The sequence below is a fragment of the Aspergillus flavus genome, chromosome 2 (assembly GCF_009017415.1).
Source record: "Aspergillus flavus chromosome 2, complete sequence".
In the NCBI taxonomy this organism is placed as follows: domain Eukaryota; kingdom Fungi; phylum Ascomycota; class Eurotiomycetes; order Eurotiales; family Aspergillaceae; genus Aspergillus; species Aspergillus flavus.
The window spans coordinates 1,341,552-1,363,788 of NC_092409.1; the positions used below are offsets into that span (position 1 = coordinate 1,341,552).

The 22,237-nt window shown below is 49.1% G+C and overlaps 6 protein-coding genes across 6 annotated transcripts; 4 read left to right on the forward strand and 2 right to left on the reverse strand.

Moving 5' to 3' along the window:
• Positions 1–151: 151 nt before the first annotated feature.
• F9C07_2277043 (polyketide synthase module) lies at positions 152–10,233 on the forward strand. Its single transcript, XM_071510223.1, is given in 16 exon segments — positions 152–555; positions 622–1,352; positions 1,406–1,754; positions 1,823–1,907; positions 1,963–2,152; positions 2,172–2,669; positions 2,721–2,841; positions 2,906–3,065; positions 3,121–4,129; positions 4,234–5,559; positions 5,612–5,944; positions 6,011–6,072; positions 6,136–6,218; positions 6,278–8,037; positions 8,103–8,423; positions 8,478–10,233. The coding sequence occupies 15 exon segments, from the start codon at positions 735–737 to the stop codon at positions 9,315–9,317; spliced, it is 7,755 nt and encodes a 2,584-aa protein (XP_071363609.1). The 5' UTR covers positions 152–555; positions 622–734; the 3' UTR covers positions 9,318–10,233.
• F9C07_2277044 (P-loop containing nucleoside triphosphate hydrolase protein) lies at positions 10,234–12,388 on the reverse strand. Its single transcript, XM_041289330.2, has 3 exons — positions 11,669–12,388; positions 11,490–11,596; positions 10,234–11,402 (listed from the first exon to the last, which is right to left on the reverse strand). Exons 1-3 carry the CDS (start codon positions 11,776–11,778, stop codon positions 10,429–10,431), a joined length of 1,191 nt encoding a protein of 396 aa, XP_041142299.1. The 5' UTR covers positions 11,779–12,388; the 3' UTR covers positions 10,234–10,428.
• F9C07_2277045 (P-loop containing nucleoside triphosphate hydrolase protein) lies at positions 12,389–14,162 on the forward strand. The gene is made up of 3 exons (XM_041289322.2): positions 12,389–12,734; positions 12,791–12,900; positions 12,972–14,162. The coding sequence occupies exons 1-3, from the start codon at positions 12,568–12,570 to the stop codon at positions 14,015–14,017; spliced, it is 1,323 nt and encodes a 440-aa protein (XP_041142300.1). The 5' UTR covers positions 12,389–12,567; the 3' UTR covers positions 14,018–14,162.
• On the forward strand, positions 14,163–16,482 carry F9C07_2277046 (cytochrome P450 alkane hydroxylase). The gene is made up of 3 exons (XM_041289332.2): positions 14,163–14,794; positions 14,853–15,426; positions 15,504–16,482. The coding sequence occupies exons 1-3, from the start codon at positions 14,635–14,637 to the stop codon at positions 16,378–16,380; spliced, it is 1,611 nt and encodes a 536-aa protein (XP_041142301.2). The 5' UTR covers positions 14,163–14,634; the 3' UTR covers positions 16,381–16,482.
• F9C07_2277047 (ribulose kinase) lies at positions 16,483–19,336 on the reverse strand. Its single transcript, XM_041284562.2, has 5 exons — positions 18,794–19,336; positions 18,540–18,729; positions 17,454–18,439; positions 17,236–17,402; positions 16,483–17,146 (listed from the first exon to the last, which is right to left on the reverse strand). Exons 2-5 carry the CDS (start codon positions 18,671–18,673, stop codon positions 16,658–16,660), a joined length of 1,776 nt encoding a protein of 591 aa, XP_041142302.1. The 5' UTR covers positions 18,674–18,729; positions 18,794–19,336; the 3' UTR covers positions 16,483–16,657.
• On the forward strand, positions 19,337–22,162 carry F9C07_2277048 (aquaporin-like protein). The gene is made up of 3 exons (XM_041289333.2): positions 19,337–20,734; positions 20,796–21,342; positions 21,412–22,162. Exons 1-3 carry the CDS (start codon positions 20,442–20,444, stop codon positions 21,574–21,576), a joined length of 1,005 nt encoding a protein of 334 aa, XP_041142303.1. The 5' UTR covers positions 19,337–20,441; the 3' UTR covers positions 21,577–22,162.
• The last annotated feature ends 75 nt before the right edge of the window (positions 22,163–22,237 follow it).

Here is a 22,237-nt window from a genome sequence, read left to right on the forward strand (position 1 = left end):
TAGCGCGGGGGCGGGACTTCATTGAGATGAGAAATGAGCCAAGATAGAAGCCCGTAGCGCTTATCTTTTGTCTTGTTTTCTTGCAGCAGATGGGAAGCCCTACATTAGAGGGACTGAGTCGACCAATAATTAAATGCCAAGCAGGTGTTGTGAAGAGGAAAGACCGAGACGAGATTCTCCAAAGATACAGCCGCAGTGGACACCTCCACATAGAGCTGCATTGGCGCTTTCCCCTAAAGGCAATAATCGCCAAAAATTCTAATGGTCAGCCCAAAACTTACTTCTTTTCATGCATTGGTTTACTCTTTGGAACTGTATGCCGCTAGTCATTGGGGTGACGAGTGTAATGCGGCTTGCAGGTCTTAATTCGGGTCACGCTATTTTCTGACTGAAGTCAATATCGATATCGCTTATAGATATCGGTTATATTCAGGCCTACCATCACCCAAAAGCGGTAGCAGTCCAATGACAGGTCTTAGATTCTCTCACTGTATGTGACTTGTCGAAATATCATAACAAGTGACGTGGCGAGGCATTCTTAGGTGCAAGCATCCAGTAAGGAGAGAAACTGCCAAGATTCGCGATTATGTTCGAAGAAGAGTAACTGATGAGACTACTTAGCAAGCACAGGTCTATATGGTAGTATTATCCAACAGAACATCTACATTGACATAGGAACTTACCTGAGATCTGCTTGTATCCAGGGTTACTGCTCACTTATCGAATTGTCTTGTATGCCAACCATGTCCACCTGTTCAGAGCAGGGCCTGCCGCCGCTGGCAATTGTGGGCATATCACTGAAGTTTCCCGGAGATGCTGTGACACCAGAGGACTTTTGGAAGATGCTTCTGGAGGGAAGAGCCGCCGCGAGCGAGTTCCCTCCCGATCGGGTGAATATCGATGCTCTCTATCACCCAGATCGTGAGCGTCTGGACCGGCTCTCAACACGGGGAGCAAATTTCATGAAAGGAGACTTGGGCGCATTTGACGCTGGATTCTTCACAATAAACACCACTGAGGCAGAGGCCATGGATCCGCAACAGAGATTAATACTGGAGGCCTCTTACCGCGCCCTTGAGAATGCTGGAATTACGATGGCGGAAGCATCAGGTTCCAAGACCTGTGTCTTTACAGGAAGTTTTTCCCATGATTACAATATGTTGCAAGTAAAAGACCCTATGACATTGCCGAAATGGCATGCTACTGGGACGTCTATGAATATGTTGTCAAATCGTGTCAGTTGGTTTTTCAACCTGCAAGGCCCAAGTGCTACGGTTGATACTGCCTGTTCCAGCAGTTTGATGGCGATTGATTTGGCCTGTCAATCTATCTGGAGTGGCAACTCATCGATGGTAAGAACGGTTAAAATGAGCCTGGCATGATAGACTGCGCTAACTTGAGAAAGGGATTGGCCATTGGCAGTAATACTATCCTGGCATTGGAAATGAGTCTCTGTCTTGATAATTTAGGCTTACTTTCGAAGGATGGTCGTTCATATAGCTTTGATCAGCGTGGGAACGGCTATGCACGAGGTGAAGGTGTTGGCGTCCTAGTGATCCGACCACTGGAAGAGGCTATCCGTCATGGAGACACTATAAGAGCCGTTATTCGATCCACCTCCTCGAACCAGGATGGACGTACGCCCGGGATTATGCAGCCCAGTGGGACTATGCAAGAGAAACTGATCCGCGACACCTATGTGAGAGGAGGTCTTGACCTGGCAACAACGCGATACTTTGAAGCCCACGGCACAGGTAAGCGGCATTGGCTTAACCAAACACTCTGTGTACAAAGAGAGAGGCTGATCTCACATTGTTTCTAGGAACGTCGGTGGGCGATCCTATTGAAGCCCGCGCAATTGGGAGCATCTTTCGCGACTACCGCTCAGCTGATGACCCGCTCTACATGTAAGTATTGCGGCTAGATATCAATTTCGAAACCCGGTGCTAAGCCATACAACAGAGGATCCGTAAAGTCCTCTGTTGGACATTTAGAGGGCGCCAGCGGTGTAGCTGGAGTGATCAAGGTTGTTCTTGCCTTAGAAAAAGGAATTATTCCACCAAACGCGGGTCTCGAAAAGCTGAACCACCGGATCGATGATGAATTCCTACATATAAAGGCATGTTTCCAGCGTTGTTCATGTCTGGTAGCCGCTAGGCTAACAACCGCAGGTACCTCAAACACCAGTGGCTTGGCCAGTCGATGGCTTGCGAAGGGCATCAGTCAGCTCCTTTGGCTTTGGTGGTTCAAATATCCATATTGTGCTAGACGATGCCTTGAACTACCTGCAGATCAATGGCTTACAGGGCAATCACAATACCACCGCTCGTTTGAGCACCATGTGCGTAGAGTCTCATCTCACAAATGGGACTCTGGAAACTATAGCCGAAGAAACAAAATTGCTGGTCTGGTCAGCTGCCGATGAGAATGGAATATCCCGTATCCAAGACAAATGGAGATCTTTCTTCTCATCGCTTCATATCACAGACAAGGAGAAGAAGGCGTACTTGAACAACTTGGCATACACGTTAGCTAACAGGAGAAACCACCATCCATGGCGGACTTTTGCCACCGTGAAATGTTCGGATGACTGGTCAGCCATAGTGGATAAGTTTGCTCGGCCGTGTCGGTCTGTTTCATCGCCCAACCTGGCATTTGTATTCACGGGGGTGAGTTAGTTTACAGCACTCCCATACACAATAACTAATATCTGTGGGCAGCAAGGAGCGCAATGGTACGCTATGGGCCGCGAGCTGATAAGCGGATACTCTGTTTTTCGTGATAGTGTCAAAGCTGCCAATAGGTATCTCCAGACCTTGGGTTGCCAATGGGATCTTTTAGGTACGTCCTGTACCACAGCGTTCTTGATAAGAGGGTGGAGAATCTTGAACTGATTCATTTTCAGAGGAACTTCAAAAGCCAGAGGAATCGTCAAACGTAAACAAGACTGAATACAGCCAGCCGCTTTGTACTGCGCTTCAAGTTGGCTTAGTTGACCTTCTCTCTCACTTCAAGATTTCCCCCAAGGCTGTAGTCGGCCACTCGGCTGGGGAGATTGCAGCTGCGTATGCCCTTGGATTGCCTCTTGTTCTTTTATCCTCATGATCTAACGGTCTGCAGATACTGTGCCTCTGCAATAGATAGGCATTCCGCTTGGAAGATCGCTTTTTACCGTGGTAAATGGAGCAGCCAGTTGGAAAAGTCTAGCTATGTCAAAGGGTCAATGATTGCAGTGGCATTATCCCCAAAGGATGTTGGGCTATATTTGCAGAAAATAGCTGGTGAGTGCGAAATCTTGAGGTTGACAGTGGCCTGTATCAATAGTCCTAAAAGTGTGACGATCTCCGGCGAGGAGATGCAAATCGATATGCTCAAGTCCGCACTTAGTGCAGAGAACATCTTTTGTCGAAAGTTGAAGGTCAAAGTTGCTTACCATTCATTTCAAATGCATGAAATCGCCGCCCAATATCAAAGCGCCATGGGAGAATTGGAGAAGGGTACCGAGCACAAGACGCCCATAGAAATGGTGTCGTCTGTCACGGGTACCTGGATCAAACCAGAAGACTTAAGAGCTCCTGAGTACTGGGTACACAATATGGTCTCCCCAGTAAAGTTCTCCGATGCTTTGTTCACTCTCTGCTCAAATACAGAGACGCCTAGACGGAAGCTTGACCGCAGTCATCGGCGGGCGTTTCCAATCCATCACTTGGTTGAGCTGGGTCCCCATTCCGCATTACAAGCACCTATCAAAGAGAACTTGAACAGTTTAAACCGGCAGTCAGTGGCGTATCATTCGCTTCTCGTGAGAGGTGTGCCAGCTACTGACACTATTATGACCGCGGCTGGCTATTTGCATGCAGCTGGCTACTCAATCGACCTTGGCGCTGTGAACAATCTCGAAAGTCTCGAAGAAAAGGGCCTACTTAAATCATTACCAGATCTCCCAGAGTATGCTTTTAACCATAGCAAGTCTTACTGGCATGAGAGCCAAATAAGCAGAAATCACAGACTTCCCAAGATCGGCAGAAATGACCTTTTGGGAACGCCGGATCCCAATTGGAACCCTCTTGAGCCGCGATGGAGAAACATTATCAAGTTGTCTGAGATGCCCTGGGTTCGAGATCATCAAGTGAGTTTCCTTGGGCGTTAGATGCTCTCTCATTCAGGGTGAATTATGCAAGGCAGCGAGAATTACAATAAATATACGCTGACAAAGGGTCTTTATCATGGTAGATCAATGGTACCATACTCTACCCGGCAGCGGGAATGGTCATCATGGCTGTTGAGGCAGCAAAGCAGTTGGCCATCACTGGCCGACAGATTTCAAGTTTCAATATAAAAGACGTGACTCTCCATGCTGCAATCCAAATCCAGGAACAGAACGAAACTGTGGAAACAGCCTTCCATATGCGTCCGGTTAAGGCACTTACATCTGCAGCATCACACTGGTATGAGTTTGCGCTCTACATGAATACAGATTCATCCTGGGTGTCAAACTGTACGGGCACCATTCAAGTTGCATATTATCCGGAAAAGCCAGACCCTGTCGACTGTGGCCACCTTGAGCGGGATCTAGCCAGCCAACAGATTGACGCGTATCTGCAAGCTAGCAAGGAATGCACCTCTCCCGCCGAAGTAGAAGCGCTATATTCTCATCTGAAAGCCTGTGGTTATGAGTATGGTGACGCTTTCCAAGGAATCACTGCCTTGAGTGTCAACCCAAGCGACTATACATGTGTTACTGGTGAGGTGAGCAACAGGCCATCAACCTCATATGAGACAATCCATCCTACAGCCTTAGATGCACTAATCCAAACGGCACTTTGGCCGACGACGAGATGCGGTGCTGAGGTTATACCGACCGCCGTGCCAACACACATCGAGAGCATAGAACTATCTGTGGATGGTCTCAACACTACCAAAGATATCTTTAAAGTCCATACAAGGGTAGAACCATCCGGCAACTCAGATATATGTGCAAATATCACCGCTTATGATGATAAACTAGGGAAGGCGATAGTCACCGTGGACGGGCTCAGATGTACTGCGGTTAATGAGCTTGCTGTAGCAGAGACACACAACTCCATAGATGACAAACTCTGTCATCGTGTCGAATGGAAGCCAGATATCCGGTTGTTGAAAAACGACGACATTAACGAGATCTGTCGACAACCAGGTGTGGATACTTCCGCACTCGAAGGATTTTTCATCGAAGTGGACTTTCTATTGCTTGCTCGCCTTCTAGAAGCTCTCGACGTTCTGGCCGAGAGGAGTCTGTCACCTAGCAATCTGCAGGTTAAGAAATACCTCGAATGGGCAGCTACCCAGAAGAGACTACTCAGCGATGGTCAACTCGTGTTCTCCTTAGAACCATGGAAAAGTCGTTTCCACGATATAGAGTATATTCAGACCCTAGACACACGGCTTTATGAGAGTAACCCACAGGGGAAATTTTTGGTAAGCTTCTCTAGAAACCTTACAAAGTTTCTGTGTGAGGAGCTGGACCCTCTAGAATTTATCTTTACCTGTGGTCTCATCGATGATTTTTACTATGATACGGTAAGTCCTATCCTCTGCATCAGCTAGATTCGAGATTAACATGAGGTCCCAGCTCGACCGTTCAAGTAGTTCTAGGCGAATTACGGCCTACCTCGAGCTATTAGCGCATGTGAATCCACAGATGAGAATACTTGAGATTGGAGCTGGGACGGGATCTGCTACACGTATTTTCTTACGCACGTTGGGGCGAGGGCAGGATGAATCACAAACTTCTAGATATGCTCACTGGGAATACACAGACATCTCGCGCTCGTTCTTCGGCGAAGCAGCGAGTCAATTTGCTGCGGAGAAAGATCGAATGGGTTTCAACACGCTTGATGTTGAATATGATCCTGAGCAACAGGGTTTCGAGTGCGGCACGTATGACATGGTTGTCGCTTCGTTGGTATGCCCCATGATGGTGTCTCTTATTTGCCCTATCTTATTATACCCACTAACATCTGCATTATAGGTGATTCATGCCACTTCAGACTTAACTAAGACTTTGACCCACGTCCGTAAGCTTCTAAAACCGTAAGTGGACATGAGAGCAGCTCCCCATTTAGAAGCATAGATTTTACTGATAGCCTGAAAAAGTGGCGGAAAACTGATCATGAACGAAATGACCAACCCCGCGCGTTCTGCGTATGTATTTGGGCTCCTTGAGGGATGGTGGTTAGGTAGGTATCATCCATGTCATGATAGCCACGAACATTGGAGGAGATGCTGACATGCAAAGGGTGTGAATCCTATCGTTCGCTGGGCCCTTGTGTAGGTGAACGACAGTGGCATGAGCTGCTATCGCAGACTGGATTCTCAGGATGCGATCTTGTCTTTCCTGATGTCGAGAATGCTACTTGCCAAGAAAATGCCTTTATCATTGCCACTGCTACTGAAGAGATTCCAGAGGCTGCCAGAGGTCATCGTATTCAAATCGTTCATGACCCGACTGACAGAATTCAGACTGAGCTTGCACGGCTACTTGAAGAGGGATGTCGAGAACTGACAGGTTCAACGGTAGAATGTGTCTCACTTCAGGAAACGGGGTCCTCTGATGATCTATTAAGAGTCTTTTTGCTTGAATATAGCAAGCCAGTACTGTGTGATATGCAGGAAGAAGTGTATACGAGACTCCAGGCCCTTCTCCTCTCAACCAAGAACACCCTCTGGGTCACTGAAGGAGGAGGAACGAACATTGGGCGACCACATCTACACCTCATTGAAGGTCTATTCAGAGTATTGTCTGAAGAGGATGGAGGCCGAGATCGCTACATTCTTTCTCTTGAACGACAACAGACAGAAAGACGCCCTCACCACCGACTAGTGCTAGATCTCATATCGCACATTCTTTCCCCAGTCTCTTCAGTTATTGATTCTGAATATAATGAGCATCAGGGGGTGCTGCAAGTTGGGCGCATAGTTAACCATCATCCTCTGAACAACGCGATTTCCGCTCAGACAAACCCACAACAAGCCATAATGAAACCATTTGGCTGTGGGACTCAATTGCGTCTTGATACTTCATCCTCCAGCATGACGAACGGTTTTCGGTTCATTGAAGCCGAATGGGGCGACCAGCCTCTTGCCGCCAACGAAGTGGAGCTTGAAGTCAGCTACGTGGGCGTCAACTTCCGCGATGTTCTTATTGCCCTGGGCCAGCTTAATGTCGGGGGCATCGGCCTCGAATGCAGCGGCACGATTACGCGTGTTGGCACAGCGTGTCATAAGTTCAAAACAGGAGATAAAGTTGTCGGTTTTCTACCCAACTGCTACTCAACACATCTGCGGTTTCGCGAGACAGATCCTGTCGTTCATATCCCTCAAGGGATTTCCCTGCCTGCTGCGGCTGCTGTCCCTGCAAACTTCATTACTGCGTATATGGGGCTAAAGGAACTCGCACGAATTCAGCCCGGCGAATCCGTCCTCGTTCATTCTGGAGCTGGCGGAACGGGCCAAGCAGCGATACAGATCGCGAAGCACTTCGGAGCCCAGGTCCACACTACAGTCGGCTCTGAAAGCAAGAAGAAATTTCTAATGCAAACATACGGGATCCCGGAATCCCATATCTACTCGAGCAGGTCCACATTTTTCTCGCAGGCGATTCTCCAACAAACCGCAGGGAAAGGTGTTGATATAATCTTTAACTCACTCTCCGGTGAAAGCCTCATCAAGTCATGGGAGTGCATTGCCCCGTATGGTAGATTCATTGAGATTGGCAAGAAGGACATTCTCTCGAACAGCAAGCTTCCGATGATTCAATTTGCGAAGAATACAACCTTCATTAGTCTAGATCTAGGGTCGTGGGCAAGGGACCGCCCAGCTGCTTGTGTCTCTGCACTAGCAGAGATCCTCGCCTTGCTCGTGGAGGGAAAGTTCCAACCCCCAAGTCCAATTGCCACATACGGTGTTTGTGAAATGGAGAAAGCTTTTCGACTGATGCAAGGTGGGAAGCATCATGGTAAGTTGGTTATTGAGATGCGTCGAGATGACCCAGTCATGGTAAGCATTGAGTTATCCACTTACTCCATCGTTTCACCAATCTTAGCCTGCTGACCTGTAAACAGACTGTCCTAAAGCCCAAACCCAACTCTTTCTTTGACCCTAATGCTACATACGTTATTTCCGGTGGATTAGGTGGCCTTGGTCAGAATGCTGTTAACTGGCTGGTTTCTCGTGGGGCGCGAAACCTTCTCCTACTGTCACGATCTGGTGAAGCCAGCGCCGAGGGACGTAAACTGCTTGATCAATTACACAGCCACGGCGTTAAGGCCATGGCTCCGGCATGCAACGTGAGCGATGCACAGTCACTCCGCAAAGCGCTCGACGCCTGTCAATCACACATGCCCCCGATCAAAGGCTGTATTCAGGGTGCGATGGTATTACATGTAAGTGTAGCCTGTGCTTCAAGCAAGTCTTCTGTATACTAACCCCTACCATAGGATGTCTCGTACGAAGACATGTCATACACCGCCTGGCAAACAGCAGTCAACCCCAAGGTACAAGGGTCATGGAACCTCCACGAGCTCCTTCCCAAGGGAATGGACTTCTTCATCTTGCTATCGTCAATCAACGGCCTGATCGGCTCCAGAGGACAGGCCAACTATGCCGCCGGTAACACCTTCCAAGACGCACTTGCCCACTACCGGGTCAGCACCGGCGAGCGCGCCACATCTCTTGATCTGGGCCTCTTCACGTTTGCCGGGGCGGTTGCAAAAGATTCAAAACTGAGGGAAATGATGCGAAACAACTCGGTCCTAGAGCCGGTCACCGAGGCGCAGTTCCACGCTTTGCTCGACTCCTATTGCAATCCCGTCGTAGCCCGGGATCTCGGGCTTAGCTGCCAGACAGCGATCGGTGTACACCCAGTGGTGATGGAGCGGGGTGCCGGAAGGGCGTATTGGCTCGAGAAACCACTTTTCGGGCTTTTACAGCTTGACCAGGCGTCAGAAGTTGACCAGCACGGTCAGGCGCGCGGAGTCAATATCGCTGCCGCGTTGCAGAGTGCTACATCGTCGGCGGAGGCAACTACATTGACTGCGGAGGCTCTCACGCTGAAGCTTTGTAGGGTTCTCTCGCTTTCCGAAGGTGATATCGACGAGAACAAGGCTTTGCATGAATATGGTGTTGATTCGCTGGTTGCAGTCGAACTTCGGAGCTGGTTCTCGAAAGAGATGCAGGCTGATGTTGCTGTGTTTGATATCATGGGGCGCGCTACGATTACGTCTCTTGCGCAGTTGGCAGCTGGTCGAAGCAAGCTGGAAAAGGGATGGTCTGTGTGAGGGACTTTGTTTGGCTTGGTAGTATCTAGAGATTATAAGGTAATTGGGAATGTTGATTTAGTCTATGTTGTTTCTTCCTCCTCTCGTCTCGAGTAAAGGGCTACCTCGCAAATAAAGCCACACTTTAGTCATTGTGCTTTGGGCAGTCGCGCAACATAATGAGTATTGACTGCTAAAATTCGATAAGTAGCACGATTAATTTCTGTAAGAAATATAGCCAGGTGCCCTAACATGCCGCAACCATCCAGCCCAAAGGGACATAGTATATTCCCATCCTCATCTCAAGCATAAAAAATATACAGACCCCCGATACCCTAATGATAATCTATAGCAAACCCCACCATATCCAACAACATGTACAAAGTAATACACATCATTTTCTCACTTATCAGTACAGTACAATGTACACACATACATACACAAGTACACAAGTACACAGTCCATATTATGCACAGTGATGTCATTCCCTAAGATCGACATACCACTTACTAGTAAAAACAGTGAGGCTTCGGGCTCCCGTTCTCGCCCCCTCCGTCCCTTAGTCAACGTGGAAAAAAACAGGAGACTCTCTAGGCAAACCTGACGTGGCGTTTACTTGTACCAATCAGATGAACTGATAATGTACTTTCCATGGAGGTGGAGAGGAAAAATGAAGCAGAAGCATGTTGTCTCTTATCTGGTGTCCACTGCCCTGTATGTTGACTGGAGGGATTCGCTGGCTGTGGTGTGTTTTTTTCTAGGCAGCCATGTCAGTCCGCTGGTGGGGTAAGAATAGAAGGATTGGTATCTTGGTACATATCTTGGTATGGATAGCATGTTGGGAGTTGATTTCGGCCTGATGGGGTTTAATTGGATTTGGTTAGGGCATGAAAGTGTCAGTGGTGACGCCCGATTGAGGGGTAGTTTTATCACATAGTATAATTTAGGATTATTTGATAATTTTTTTATTTCGTGTTTTGAATGTCCTATCTTTTGATATATGATATGATATATTATGTAAACAAACAGGAAACAGGTAGAAATCCGCCCAAGATGAACACAAATGAAAGGTAATAGTAAGAAATAATAAAAATATGGCCACCGAAGTTTGAACACATACCAGGAACCCCAACTACATCATCACACATCCACTTCGGCGGTTTTTCTCTCGCGCCATTTGCGTTTCCAGCTCCAGTAACCGTGATTCATATTCGTCTCTGGCGCGCAGGACTCGGAGATCGGCGTCTCGCTGGTGCAGGGCTTCTTTGTGGGCCATCTCCTTTTCGTACATTTCCTCTCGTTCGGCGTCGCGTTGTCTCCGTAGCTCCTCGATAGCTTCTCTGTGCGACAGCTCCTGTTGATGCATCGCGTCTCGTTCCCTCTGTAGCTCGTCGATGTCCATGCGTAAGATGCTTTGCTGCTGCTTACTGCTCTTCAACTCCTCCTCGAGCTCCGCCCTCACGGCCTCAATCTCCCTCTTATGATTGAGATCCTGTCTCCGTTCAGCCTCCCTCATCTCCTTCCTCAGCTCATTCAACTGCCTCTCATATCTGGCCCGTAACCGCTCCACCTCCGCCTGCACCTCCTTCCCAGCAGCAGTCTCCCCCAACGACTTCCCACTCGCCATCTCCTCCTGAATCCGCAGCGTCACATTCTGCGGCCGCCCCAAAATATACCGAATAATCTCCGTCGCAGAGCGAACCCCATCATCCTGGCGAAAAACCCGACTTCCATGCCCGATCATCTCGCCCCAGAACTTCCGCTCCGATTTCAGCTGGCTCTCACGCTTGATTTCCTTCTCCGTGGGCGGGTTGCTCCACATCGTCGTGGCGAGAACCACCCCGCTGAGACACTTCTCGCCGCAGAGCTTCTTGAACATCATTAGATTGCGGATGGAGGCGCCACCCATTCGCACGTCTTTGATTCGGTGGAGGTAGATTATTCCGGCCAGTTTGATGTTGGAGTTGTAGGAGAAGCGGAGCCAGTCGGCGATTTCGACGAGTACGTCTGTGTCGGAGCGTGTGGTGTCGTCGAAGCCCGGGGTGTCGATTAGGTAGATTCTTTGGTTGTCTATTTGGGCTTTGTGGATGCCTACTTCTGTTGTGCCTGTTTTTGGTGAGTTTGGTAAGTGGGATTGCTTTTTTAGAGACAGGTAGGTGAGGAATTGGGGAAATGGAAAATGGAATGGCTTACAGGACATCAAGCTATCGCCTACGAGGGCATCTTCGTTAAAATGTGAGATGAAGGTGCTTTTTCCGACACCTGTTATCCCCATCACTGCAATCACGCGGTCGTCTGGTCTGTTTATCTCGAAGCAGAAACGTAAGTAAAACGGTAAGTGGATTAGTGGAATCTGCATGGAATATACGTACGTGATATCTGGTAGTTGGCCATCATGTTGATGTTCCTTTTTAAACATGGGGGTGAATGGCTCGTCCATCGAGACTTGGGACTCGTAGCCTGATTCTGACTCCGAATGCATCTTGAAGATAATAAATATGACAATATTCCCAGCACAATAATCTAAAAAAAAGACAATGTTTTGAGGAGTCCGTAGTATGTCCGGAATCAGGGTATGTGGGACAGTAGACTTTAACGAAAGAAAAAAAGAGAGAGACTGATTGTTAATTAAATCTTTAATTCTCCGGCTTCAACTTAGAAGACTGGAAAAGGCATTTAAGCCAAGTGGAAACGGGGATTTCTCTAGCCTTCTCGAGGCGTATGTATCATGGACAGACACGCATTCCACACTTTGACGTGTCAATCCCGTCTGGTAACATCTTTGGTCTTGCTGCCTTATAGCCATTGATTAGCTGCAACACTTGCGTAATGAAGAGGAGTAAGAGGAAACGAACAACAAACACACAATATCCACTTTGGCTGCACAGGTTCAGCTGTTGGCTTTGTGGTGACACGCAGCGAGCAGGGGTTAGGGCGTTTTGGGATTGCTTTACTGGGGCGTTGCCAACTCAGTCTCGGGTCTGAACGACGAGGCGAGAACCCTAGACAAGTCATGAATGTATGCCTGGCGAGATGTTGTTGGGCCTTGATGTTTGCCTTGAGATGATGCCTCACTTGGTTTGATTTTGTGAGTATACAATTATGGTTTTTTTCTTCTGGCTTTTTTGTTTTACTTGTTGTGTTTTCCTGTTTTCTTCTTTCTTCCTATACTCTTACCTTCCGTTGTAACTTTTCTTGACTTCAACCCTAAGTCCTAACTACCCCCCTCACCAAAATAACCACTCCTCAAGGAAACACACACAAACCCACCATGACAACAAAAGGCTACTTCGCAGGCATCCGCCGAAGCTCCACAGAACCCATCTCGAAACCTCCCCGGCGAATATCTGTCGCATCGGGTGCAATACCAGAAGCGTCTACACAACGACGCAACAGCCACAACGTCCACTTCCGCGAAAAGGACACGGCATCCCAACAGTAAGAGCCTACTCACTTAGTCTGAATACCCAGGCAATGCTAACAAGATTACCCAGAGATGACACAGTCGTAATCGCAGTAATGGGCGTCACGGGGTCCGGGAAGAGTTCCCTGATCTCCCTTCTTGCGGATCAGCCGGTGGGAATTGGACATAATTTGCAGTCTCGTGAGTTCAAGTTCTCTATCTCCTTTCCCTTAAAAAGATGAAGATAGGATAGATACTAAGAAGATTGATAGATACGACACACACAGACATGTTCAGCTTCTCGCACCCCGAAACCAAAAACACCGTGATCCTCCTCGACACCCCCGGTTTCGACGACACCGATCGCTCCGACACCGAAATCCTCAAAGAAATCTCCTGCTTCCTCGCCATGATCCACGAGAAGCGCTGGCGTCTTGTTGGCATCGTCTATTTACACCGCATCACAGATCCCCGACTCGGCGGCTCCGCGATGAAGAACCTGCACATGTTCGAAAAACTCTGTGGCAGTCGCAGCTTTCCGGGCGTTGTGCTGGTGACCAATATGTGGGGGGACCTGGAGCCGACGGAGGCAGGGCGGGCGCTTGGGGAACGGAGACAGGGGGAGTTGAAGAGTCAGTTTTGGAAGACGATTATTGAGGCCGGGGGACATGTTATGCAGCATGATGGGTCGAAGGAGAGTGCGTCGGCGATTGTGTCGTCGTTGGTGAGGAGGAATGAGGAGATGGTTTTGCATATTGTGCATGAGCTGGTGGAGGAGAAGAAGACTCTGGATGAGACGGATGCTGGGCAGTTTGTTCAGGCAGAGTTGTTGAAGATTAAGAGGAAGTATGATCGGGAGATTGCTGATCTGCAGGAGAGCATGGAGGAGGCTATGGAGGCGAGGGATGAGGAAACCGCCCGCGCCATCAAGAGGGAGAGGGAAGCCGCTAAGGCTAAAGTGGCGCAGAAGGCTCGTGAGTCCAAGGGTCTCAAAATCTCGATGCAGCAGCTCGTGCAGGAGAAGATGGCTGAGTATGATGCTCGTGCTACGGAGCCGGAGAACCAGGAGGCTGTTAAGGGCCGGATCACGGAGCTGTTTGAAGAGTTTAAGTCGGAGATGCGCGAGGAGATGCGCGAAGAATTGGAGTCTGAGATGCGAGACGTCAAGGAGAGACTTGCGAAGATCGAAACTGGGCCGACCGAGAAGGCTGAGCAACGAGTTGAACAGCGAGAGGAAGAACAGCCAAAGGAAGATAACAAGGCTGGCGGACTGATGGGATGGTTCTCCAGACCTCTGAGCGGGTTCAGCCGAGCTTGAACGAGGCTGGAGAATGCATCACTATCTATGCTGGAGTTGGGATACGGCACTTTATTTCTGTTAAGGTATAATACTCTAGGAGTTATGTATTTACACGGCCAGATAATATAAACGGACAATAATGCACTTTAACACATGCACATATGCACAGGCTTCTATCAAATCTCCCCACAGCATTTTCTTCACTGCCGGTCCCCGCAATCTGTAGATCGGCATTAGTCTTGCATCAACTCAAGGTACGAATAAGGGCATGGAAGTCACGGGCCAATCACGTGTGCCATATTGAAATGCAGACTGAAGAAGAACCAGAATCATATGAAAGACTACCTAGGCAACAACTCGCAACTCCCTTTCGAGACTTCCCAAGCTGATGTGGGGCTCGCAAGCCCTTCTCGAAGAGGAAACGTGTAAGCGTGCATAAGCCACTAGTGCATGCGGGGGAAGCGACTTGACTGGCGGGGAATTCCTGGCCAATTTATGCATATCAACATGTGCAAATGGTATAGCTGACCTGCCTGAAGGATTTTCGACTACTATAAGAATCACTAGGGATCCTGGCCCAAAGCGCATAGCTCCCAGAATTGTGCTGTCGAAGTAGATTCGACACTATACTCGCCATGATTGAAGAACTACTCCACCAGATGACGCCTGGGAAGGCATCTGTTCTCTTCCTGGGCGTCTTTATTGTACTTTGTTTAGTGCGGAAAGTACAGGTATCGATGCATATCAAACGACTGGGGGGTAGAGCCCCTCAGATACAGTTTCGCTTTCCATATGGTAAGTACATACATACTTCCAAGACCCACTAAGTGCAACTTCGCTAACATGACCATAGCCATGGACTTTATCTACAATTCCCTTAATGCCAACAGAGCCCACCGGGACCTAGAGTTCTTCGGCAACGCAATCAAAACAGCTAAGGGAGCATCGCAGATCGACAGCCCCAAAACAGCCGAAGTCAGCGCAGGCATCTCGTCTCGATTTATCTTCACCCGCGACCCCGAGAACATCAAGGCGATTCTCGCGGGCCAATTCGCGGATTATGGGAAAGGCGAGCCCTTCCACAACGACTGGAAAGAGTTCCTGGGTGACAGTATCTTCGTCACGGATGGAGAGCTGTGGTCTCGCTCGAGACATCTGATTCGACCTATGTTTGTGCGTGAGCGAATTGTGGACACTGAGGTTTTCGAGAAGCATGTCCAACATCTTATTCCCTTCTTGTCGGGTGGAAATTCACCGGCCGGCAGCAAAATTGTGGATGTTGGCCCCTTATTCTTCCGCTACACGCTGGATGCAGCTACCGACTATCTTCTGGGCCAAGGCACGGACAGTCTCCAGAACCCGACGACTTCGTTCAGTGAAGCATTCGGCTATGTACAACATCGCCAGGCCGATCTCACACGACTAGGGTACGTACAACCTTCTAGTCATCAGTGAGATGTAACCCCGAGTCCCCGTCCAATCAACTAACCATGCACACACACAGGATCTTCAAATTCCTCCTCTCACTAAGGGAATTCCGCCGCAACCTCAAAATCATGGATAACTTCATCCAACCCTACATCAACCGAGTCCTCTCCCTCTCAACCGCCGAACTAGACCAAAAACTATCCAAACAAGACACCTTCCTCGACTCCCTCGCACGTTTCACCCGAGACCCCCGAGTCCTCCGCGACCAACTAGTCGCAATCCTCCTCGCAGGCCGAGACACAACCGCCGGAACACTCTCCTTCTGTCTCTTCGAACTAGCCCGGAACCCCCAAGTCGTGGCCAAACTCCGACAGGAGATCGAGTCGCGACTAGGCGTTGGCGCCAAGGGCCGGAAGCCCAGTTATATTGATTTGAAGGAGATGAAGTACCTCAATGCTGTGCTGAATGAGACGATGCGTCTTTATCCGGTTGTGCCGTTTAATGTTCGTCTTGCACTTCGGGATACGACCTTGCCTCGGGGTGGTGGGCCGGATGGGCTTTCGCCAATTGGGGTTCGGGCTGATACGCGCGTGTTGTATTCGACTATGCTTATGCAGCGGAATCCGGAAAATTATGATGCTCCTGGTTCGCCTGGTTATGTTGATCCGGAGAAGTTTCATCCCGAGCGCTGGTTGTCTGGGTGGCAGCCGAAGCCGTGGCGGTTTATCCCTTTCAATGGCGGGCCGAGGATTTGTCTTGGTCAGCAGTTTGCTACTATCGAGATGGGGTATACGGTTGTGAGGATTCTTCAGGCCTTCCGCGAGATTAAGGCCTTCCCTGTCAGTGGGAAGAGTGTTGTGGAGGATCCGGTTCTGCGGTTTGAAGTCACCTTGAGTCCTGGTTCAGAGTTGAACTGTCTTTTTGTGCCAGAAGAAGCGAGCCCTACCAAATGAGCGAAATTGTTTTACTGGCTGGTGCGCGACTGATTAAAGGTGGTGGAATGTCCCAGCATCCTGGGATCGTATAATGGGTGTTCACAATTCTTTAGTTGGGTATATAAATTGCTAAAGAGCGTGCCGTAAATAGCTTCTGTTTCATAACTTCATTATATGCTATGTGAATTGACATCGTAAAGGTCCAAGAGTCTGCCTCCGCAACCATCAAGTGTACATTTTGGTACAGTAGGAATGTGATCGTATGAACGAACGAGCTGAAGACCAGCCATAGCTCTCATGCTGACAAAAGGGCTACCTTGAGCTTGGTGAGCTTCTTCAGTTTCTGCAGAATCTCGACTCTCCGGAGTTCCAGATACAGATAGTCCTCATCAGCATCGTCCAGATCACTGGAGATACTAAGCAACGGCCTCTTCGCGGGAAGAATGCTGCCGTTGGCCTTCGCTGGGACTATCTGGGTATTATCACTGTGCTGAACAGCAACGGAAACATCTTTCTTGGTCTCCGGGACAGTGGGTGGCACTTCGTTCCCAACCCATCCCCTGCTCATGTTTACTGCCTTTTCCCAGAGAGCAAATGACTCGGCACTTTGCTGACGGCTAATCCTAGGTTCAAAGACCGCACCACCAGCGCGGTTGATATCGCGCAGTTCGGCAAAATTTCGCCAAAGCCCAACCGCCAGACCGGCAGCAATGGCGGCACCTAACGCGGTCGTCTCTCGCATCTTAGGGCGATAGACCGGAATGGAGATCAGGTCTGCTTGGGTCTGTTTGTGAAGTGTAAGTTAACAAGGAAAGCAAGAGTTTAAGAGATCGAGTTTAGGACGCGAACTTGGGATGTGGGTGATGAACGTACCTGCATTGCAAGATCAGAGTTACTCATTCCTCCGTCAACTGCCAGCTCAGACAGCGCGTGGCCGCTGTCTTTTTCCATCGCGTCCAAAATTGCCTTCGTTTGGAAGCAGGTCGCTTCAAGTGTGGCCCTGGCGATGTGGCCTTTTTTCGTGTACTGTGTAATTCCGACTAAAACCTGTTAGGAGCTAGTCTGAAAAGTATTAAGGGATTATTTCTTACAGATGGTTCCTTTGGCGTCGTCAATCCAATAAGGTGCAAAGAGACCACTGAACGCAGTAACAAAAACGCATCCTCCGTTATCCTCCACCGTGAGGGCCAAATCGTTAACTTCTTTGGATTCCTTGAAGAACTCGAGATTGTTCTGCAGGAACTTGACTCCCGAGCCACCAACAGCGATGCTTCCCTCCAGAGCGTACACTGGTTTTCCATCAAAATGATAGGCTACTGTGGCCAATAATCCGTGTTTGGAAATAACAGGCTTTTCGCCAACATTGTAAAGGAGGAAACACCCTGTGCCGTATGTGTTCTTTGCCATTCCTGGTGAGAACCCTTTTTGACCTACAAGTGCCGAGGATTGATCGCCAAGACAACCCATGATAGGGACGCCAGCGAGGATTCCATCTGAGATAGCTCCATAGGCTTTGGTATCGGAGGATGGAACAATCTTTGGTAGATGAACTCTTCCTCGAATATCAAAGAAGTCCAAGAGCGAGTTGTCGTACTCTAGAGTTTCTAGGTTCATGAACATAGTCCGTGACGCATTGGTAGGGTCCGAAACAAACACATTTGCTTGGTGGCCACCGTTCAAACGATACACGAGCCATGTGTCGACTGTACCAAAAGCTAGTGTACCTCGCTCATAAGCATCCTTGACCCTGGGGACGTTCGTGAGCATCCATAGCAGCTTAGACGAGGATGAATAGGTTGACAATGGGAGGCCACAGATTTGCTGTAATCGTGAAGCCCCTGGTTTCTCCTTCAAGTCTTTGATAATCGCTTGTGATCGAGTGTCCGTCCATACGATGGCATTGCACAATGGCTCGCCAGTTTCATAATCCCAAACGACGGTAGTTTCTCTCTGGTTGGTAATCCCAACAGCTTTGATATCATTGCGAGAATATCCAGTGGATTCAAACTGTTTAACTGCTTGTTCAACGCATGTTTCAACGGAAGACACAAGGTCAAGTGGGTTATGCTCATGCCACCTGAGTCACTCATTAGTCGCAAGCAGCTAAACTTATGAAAGTCCGGAAGCTATGAGAAGAGAAAGAGAAGGACAAAGACGGTGACAATAGAAGGGCTCACCCTGATTTTGGATAGATCTGTGGGAATTCGACTTGATGCGAGGCCACCGGTTCCCCTTCGCGATTGAAGATCAGAAACCTGGTACTGGTCGTACCCTGGTCAATCGAACCCACGAAGATCTCTGATGGCTGCATGACTAGGGCGTCTCGCGACCAGCGGGGTGTCTGAGCCGTGTGACAAGCTCGCGCAGCTTTTCCAATGGATTGGTAACAGAAACAACTAGGATAAGTGGGAAAGCGAGCAAAGACACGAACCCTCTGAAGCAGGAGTAGAAACAGCGACCGTGGAGAGTAAGCTGTCATATTACTTATATGGTTCCCGCGAACCGATGACCGGGATTAATCCTTCGGTTCAATTTCTCCGTTACATAGTGAATCAACTGCGGGGAATGCGACTTAGATCCAAGGCAACTACCAGTAGTAAGCGTGACACGATACTGGATGGAAAGCGACAAGAAAAGGGACGGGTGGCTGAGCCGAACCGGCACTCAGGTGAATAGTAACAATGTCGTTCATTCGCTGAGGGCAGGAGTGAGAGGTGATGCTGCGAGGACCACGTTGACAATTTGGCCAGTAAACATGGGTCAGGGTAGAAAAGATTCTATACCGTTTCCAGCGAGTCGCATATGCTGAGAGAATTGAGTCGTCTTGGTAGGGAGAAGGCAAAATTTGATGGGGGGCACCTGACGGGACTTTACCTGTTCTGGTCCAAAAATCGCAAGGGAATTAATTCCGATCCGATGGACTCGTATTTAATTCCCCTTGTCGCTGGGGGTGGTATGACTTCCTTGCATTCGTGCGCCTGCATAGCGAATGTTCCGATGCTGTCAAACTGTTCGATCAGATCCAAAGGATCATCTCTTGCGATCGTCGCTGTGGAGTCCAACGTGATCCACCCCCACAAATTGCGGGGTTCGCTCATCGACTACTGTACGGACTACAGCCGATCGTCGATGTATTCAACCCTATGTCCAGATCCTGGGACTTTTCCAGAACGTTGTGGAGACCAATGCAGATGTGACATTTACCCTGGCCATGGCCCTCACAGAGCCGCATGCTTTATCAGCGATAATCAATACACTCATTAATTCCTCAAGAGACGTCAACCAACTGCCCTGAGCAACCATTACGCCGTTTGATATGGAAACAGCCAGGATGCATGTGTAGCACCAAGGCAAGAATACCAAAAAAGCCGATACCAGTCCGACTTAATATCCGTACTACCGGCGATGAGCGAGAGCTACAGCGCCAAATCCTTGCTCTGACTACCACCCAAGCAGAATGACAGAGTGACACAAGTATCAATAGGCTTTTTCTCTACATTACCATTCGGCAAACAATCTGAGAGCATGACATGAAGCCATGCCTAGACTCCATGCAATTGGCGAGATCCTTTACGCTTTCCAATGGTGTACCTCTAAATAGTGCTATTAGCCAAGTTCAAAATGTTGAACAGGTACACTCCGTACTATGTACAGGTTCTGCCCGGAGTAGAGACTAGGAAACGTTATCCTCTTCCAGATACCAGGCGTCTTAAGCCCGTTTCCCTTTCCTCCTCCTGTCCAATTTTAGCCATTGAACATGCATTGGCCCTTCGGGGGCTGTTCTTCAACCGGTTGCGTTCTTCATCCCAAGCTGGCTAGATCAGTCTATCCAAGTCTTCTGAGGCGGGTGAGAAGGTAGCCGAGGCTATCCGGTGTATTCACTCATTTCTTTGAAAGTATGCAGCAGGGATCAAGCCTATTGGGGGCGACATGATATTCGAGGGCGTCGGAATTATTCACATTCCCTTTATTAAGACACTGTCGTTGCCCCCTACCACGCAAGAGGTACTTTCCATGCTTATTGTCTTGAACTCGATATCCTGTTCGTAGGGGAATATCCTTAATTCATTCTCGTTAGCATGAAGCAAATCATCGAACATACTACTACGGATCACCAGGATGGCACGCATGTTGCTGTTCTCTCGACCGATAAGCCTGTATCTCCTGCGCTGGACATCACCCTCAGCTCAGATCAGACGGAGCCCGCTCACCCCCAGCTTCTATGGGGCAAGACGAGAGAATACATCCGTGACGGCGCTTCCGAGTTCTTCGGCACAATGATACTAGTTCTCTTCGGGGACGGCGTCGTCGCGCAGGTCACCCTGAGCCACGGCGAGAAAGGCGACTACCAGTCCATCTCATGGGGCTGGGGGTAAGTCCAACCTGTCTAAACACCCATCCCACACCCACACTAACATATCTGCAACCCCCAGCCTCGGAGTCATGCTCGGGGTCTACGCCAGCGGCATATCAGGCTCGCACATCAACCCCGCCGTAACCCTCGCCAGCTGCATCCTGCGCAAATTCCCCTGGCGAAAATTCCCTATCTACCTCGTCGCCCAAGTCCTCGGCGCCATGTGCGGCGCAGCAATCGTCTACGGCAACTACAAATCCGCCATCGACGTCTACGAAGGTGGCCCCGGTATCCGCACCGTCCCAGGTTACTCGCCCAACGCAACAGCCGGGATCTTCTGCACCTACCCAGCCGCCTTCATGACCCAGACGGGCCAATTCTTCTCGGAATTCATCGCCAGCGCCATCCTCATGTTCATGATCTTCGCCCTGAAAGACGACACCAATCTCGGCGCCGGCCCCCTCACGCCCCTCGCCCTCTTCTTCGTCGTCTTCGGCATCGGCGCCTGCTTCGGTTGGGAGACCGGTTACGCTATAAACCTGGCCCGGGATTTCGGGCCCCGTTTACTAACCTATATGCTCGGGTATGGTCCGCATGTGTGGACGGCTGGGAATTATTACTTCTGGGTACGTCCTTTCTTCTCCCTCCTCGCATAGTACCCTGAAGGACGATGTCTCACTGATGGTAATGTTCAGGTCCCTATTATCGCCCCTTTCCTTGGATGTACCTTCGGCGGCTGGATCTACGACATGTTCCTCTATACTGGAGCCGAGAGCCCGGTTAATACACCCTACATCGGTCTCCGGAGACTCGTCACACCGCTACGTCCAAAGCACCATGACTCGGGAAATCATGTATGATCAACTAGGCCCTGAACAACGTACAAGCATGATGTAAGAAATAACATCGGAATTCAGACTATGACACTCTTGATTTTATCATGGATGTTGCCACTAATTAAGGTTTTATCACAAGATCGATTTCAGTAAACTCCACGGTTCTCTACGAATATTCATAGCAAATAATGAAATCGGTGATATTGATCACCTAAGGCTGTTTGGGAGTGATAAAATATTAGTAGAACGGGGCTATGTTCTGCGTTCTGTTTTCCGGCTGGGAATATTATTATTGCCCAATGGATATCCTTTCCTATTTCAGATTTTTTGTAGTACTAGTAGTCTGTAACTTAAAAACATGAGCGAGGGATTATGTCCTCAAATGACACCGGTCTTATGACTAGTATGCCCTACGCTACGGATACCACCGTTTCATTCTTGGCTCTCGGGCAGAGAGATTATTGACAAGTTAACTTAAGGTTGGACTAGATTAGTACTACCCAGCGATGAGAATTAGTAGCGTGCATGAGCGCCACATCGGGTGATCATTGTCAATACCGGTAGATCAGGTAGCGTCGACCTCTCTAGTATTTCACCCTAGTTTCAACTCAGGCGTAGGAAAGCTACTTTCATTGGTGGACTGTGCTTGCATTGACCTTTCTATACTAACAGAAACCGATCCAGT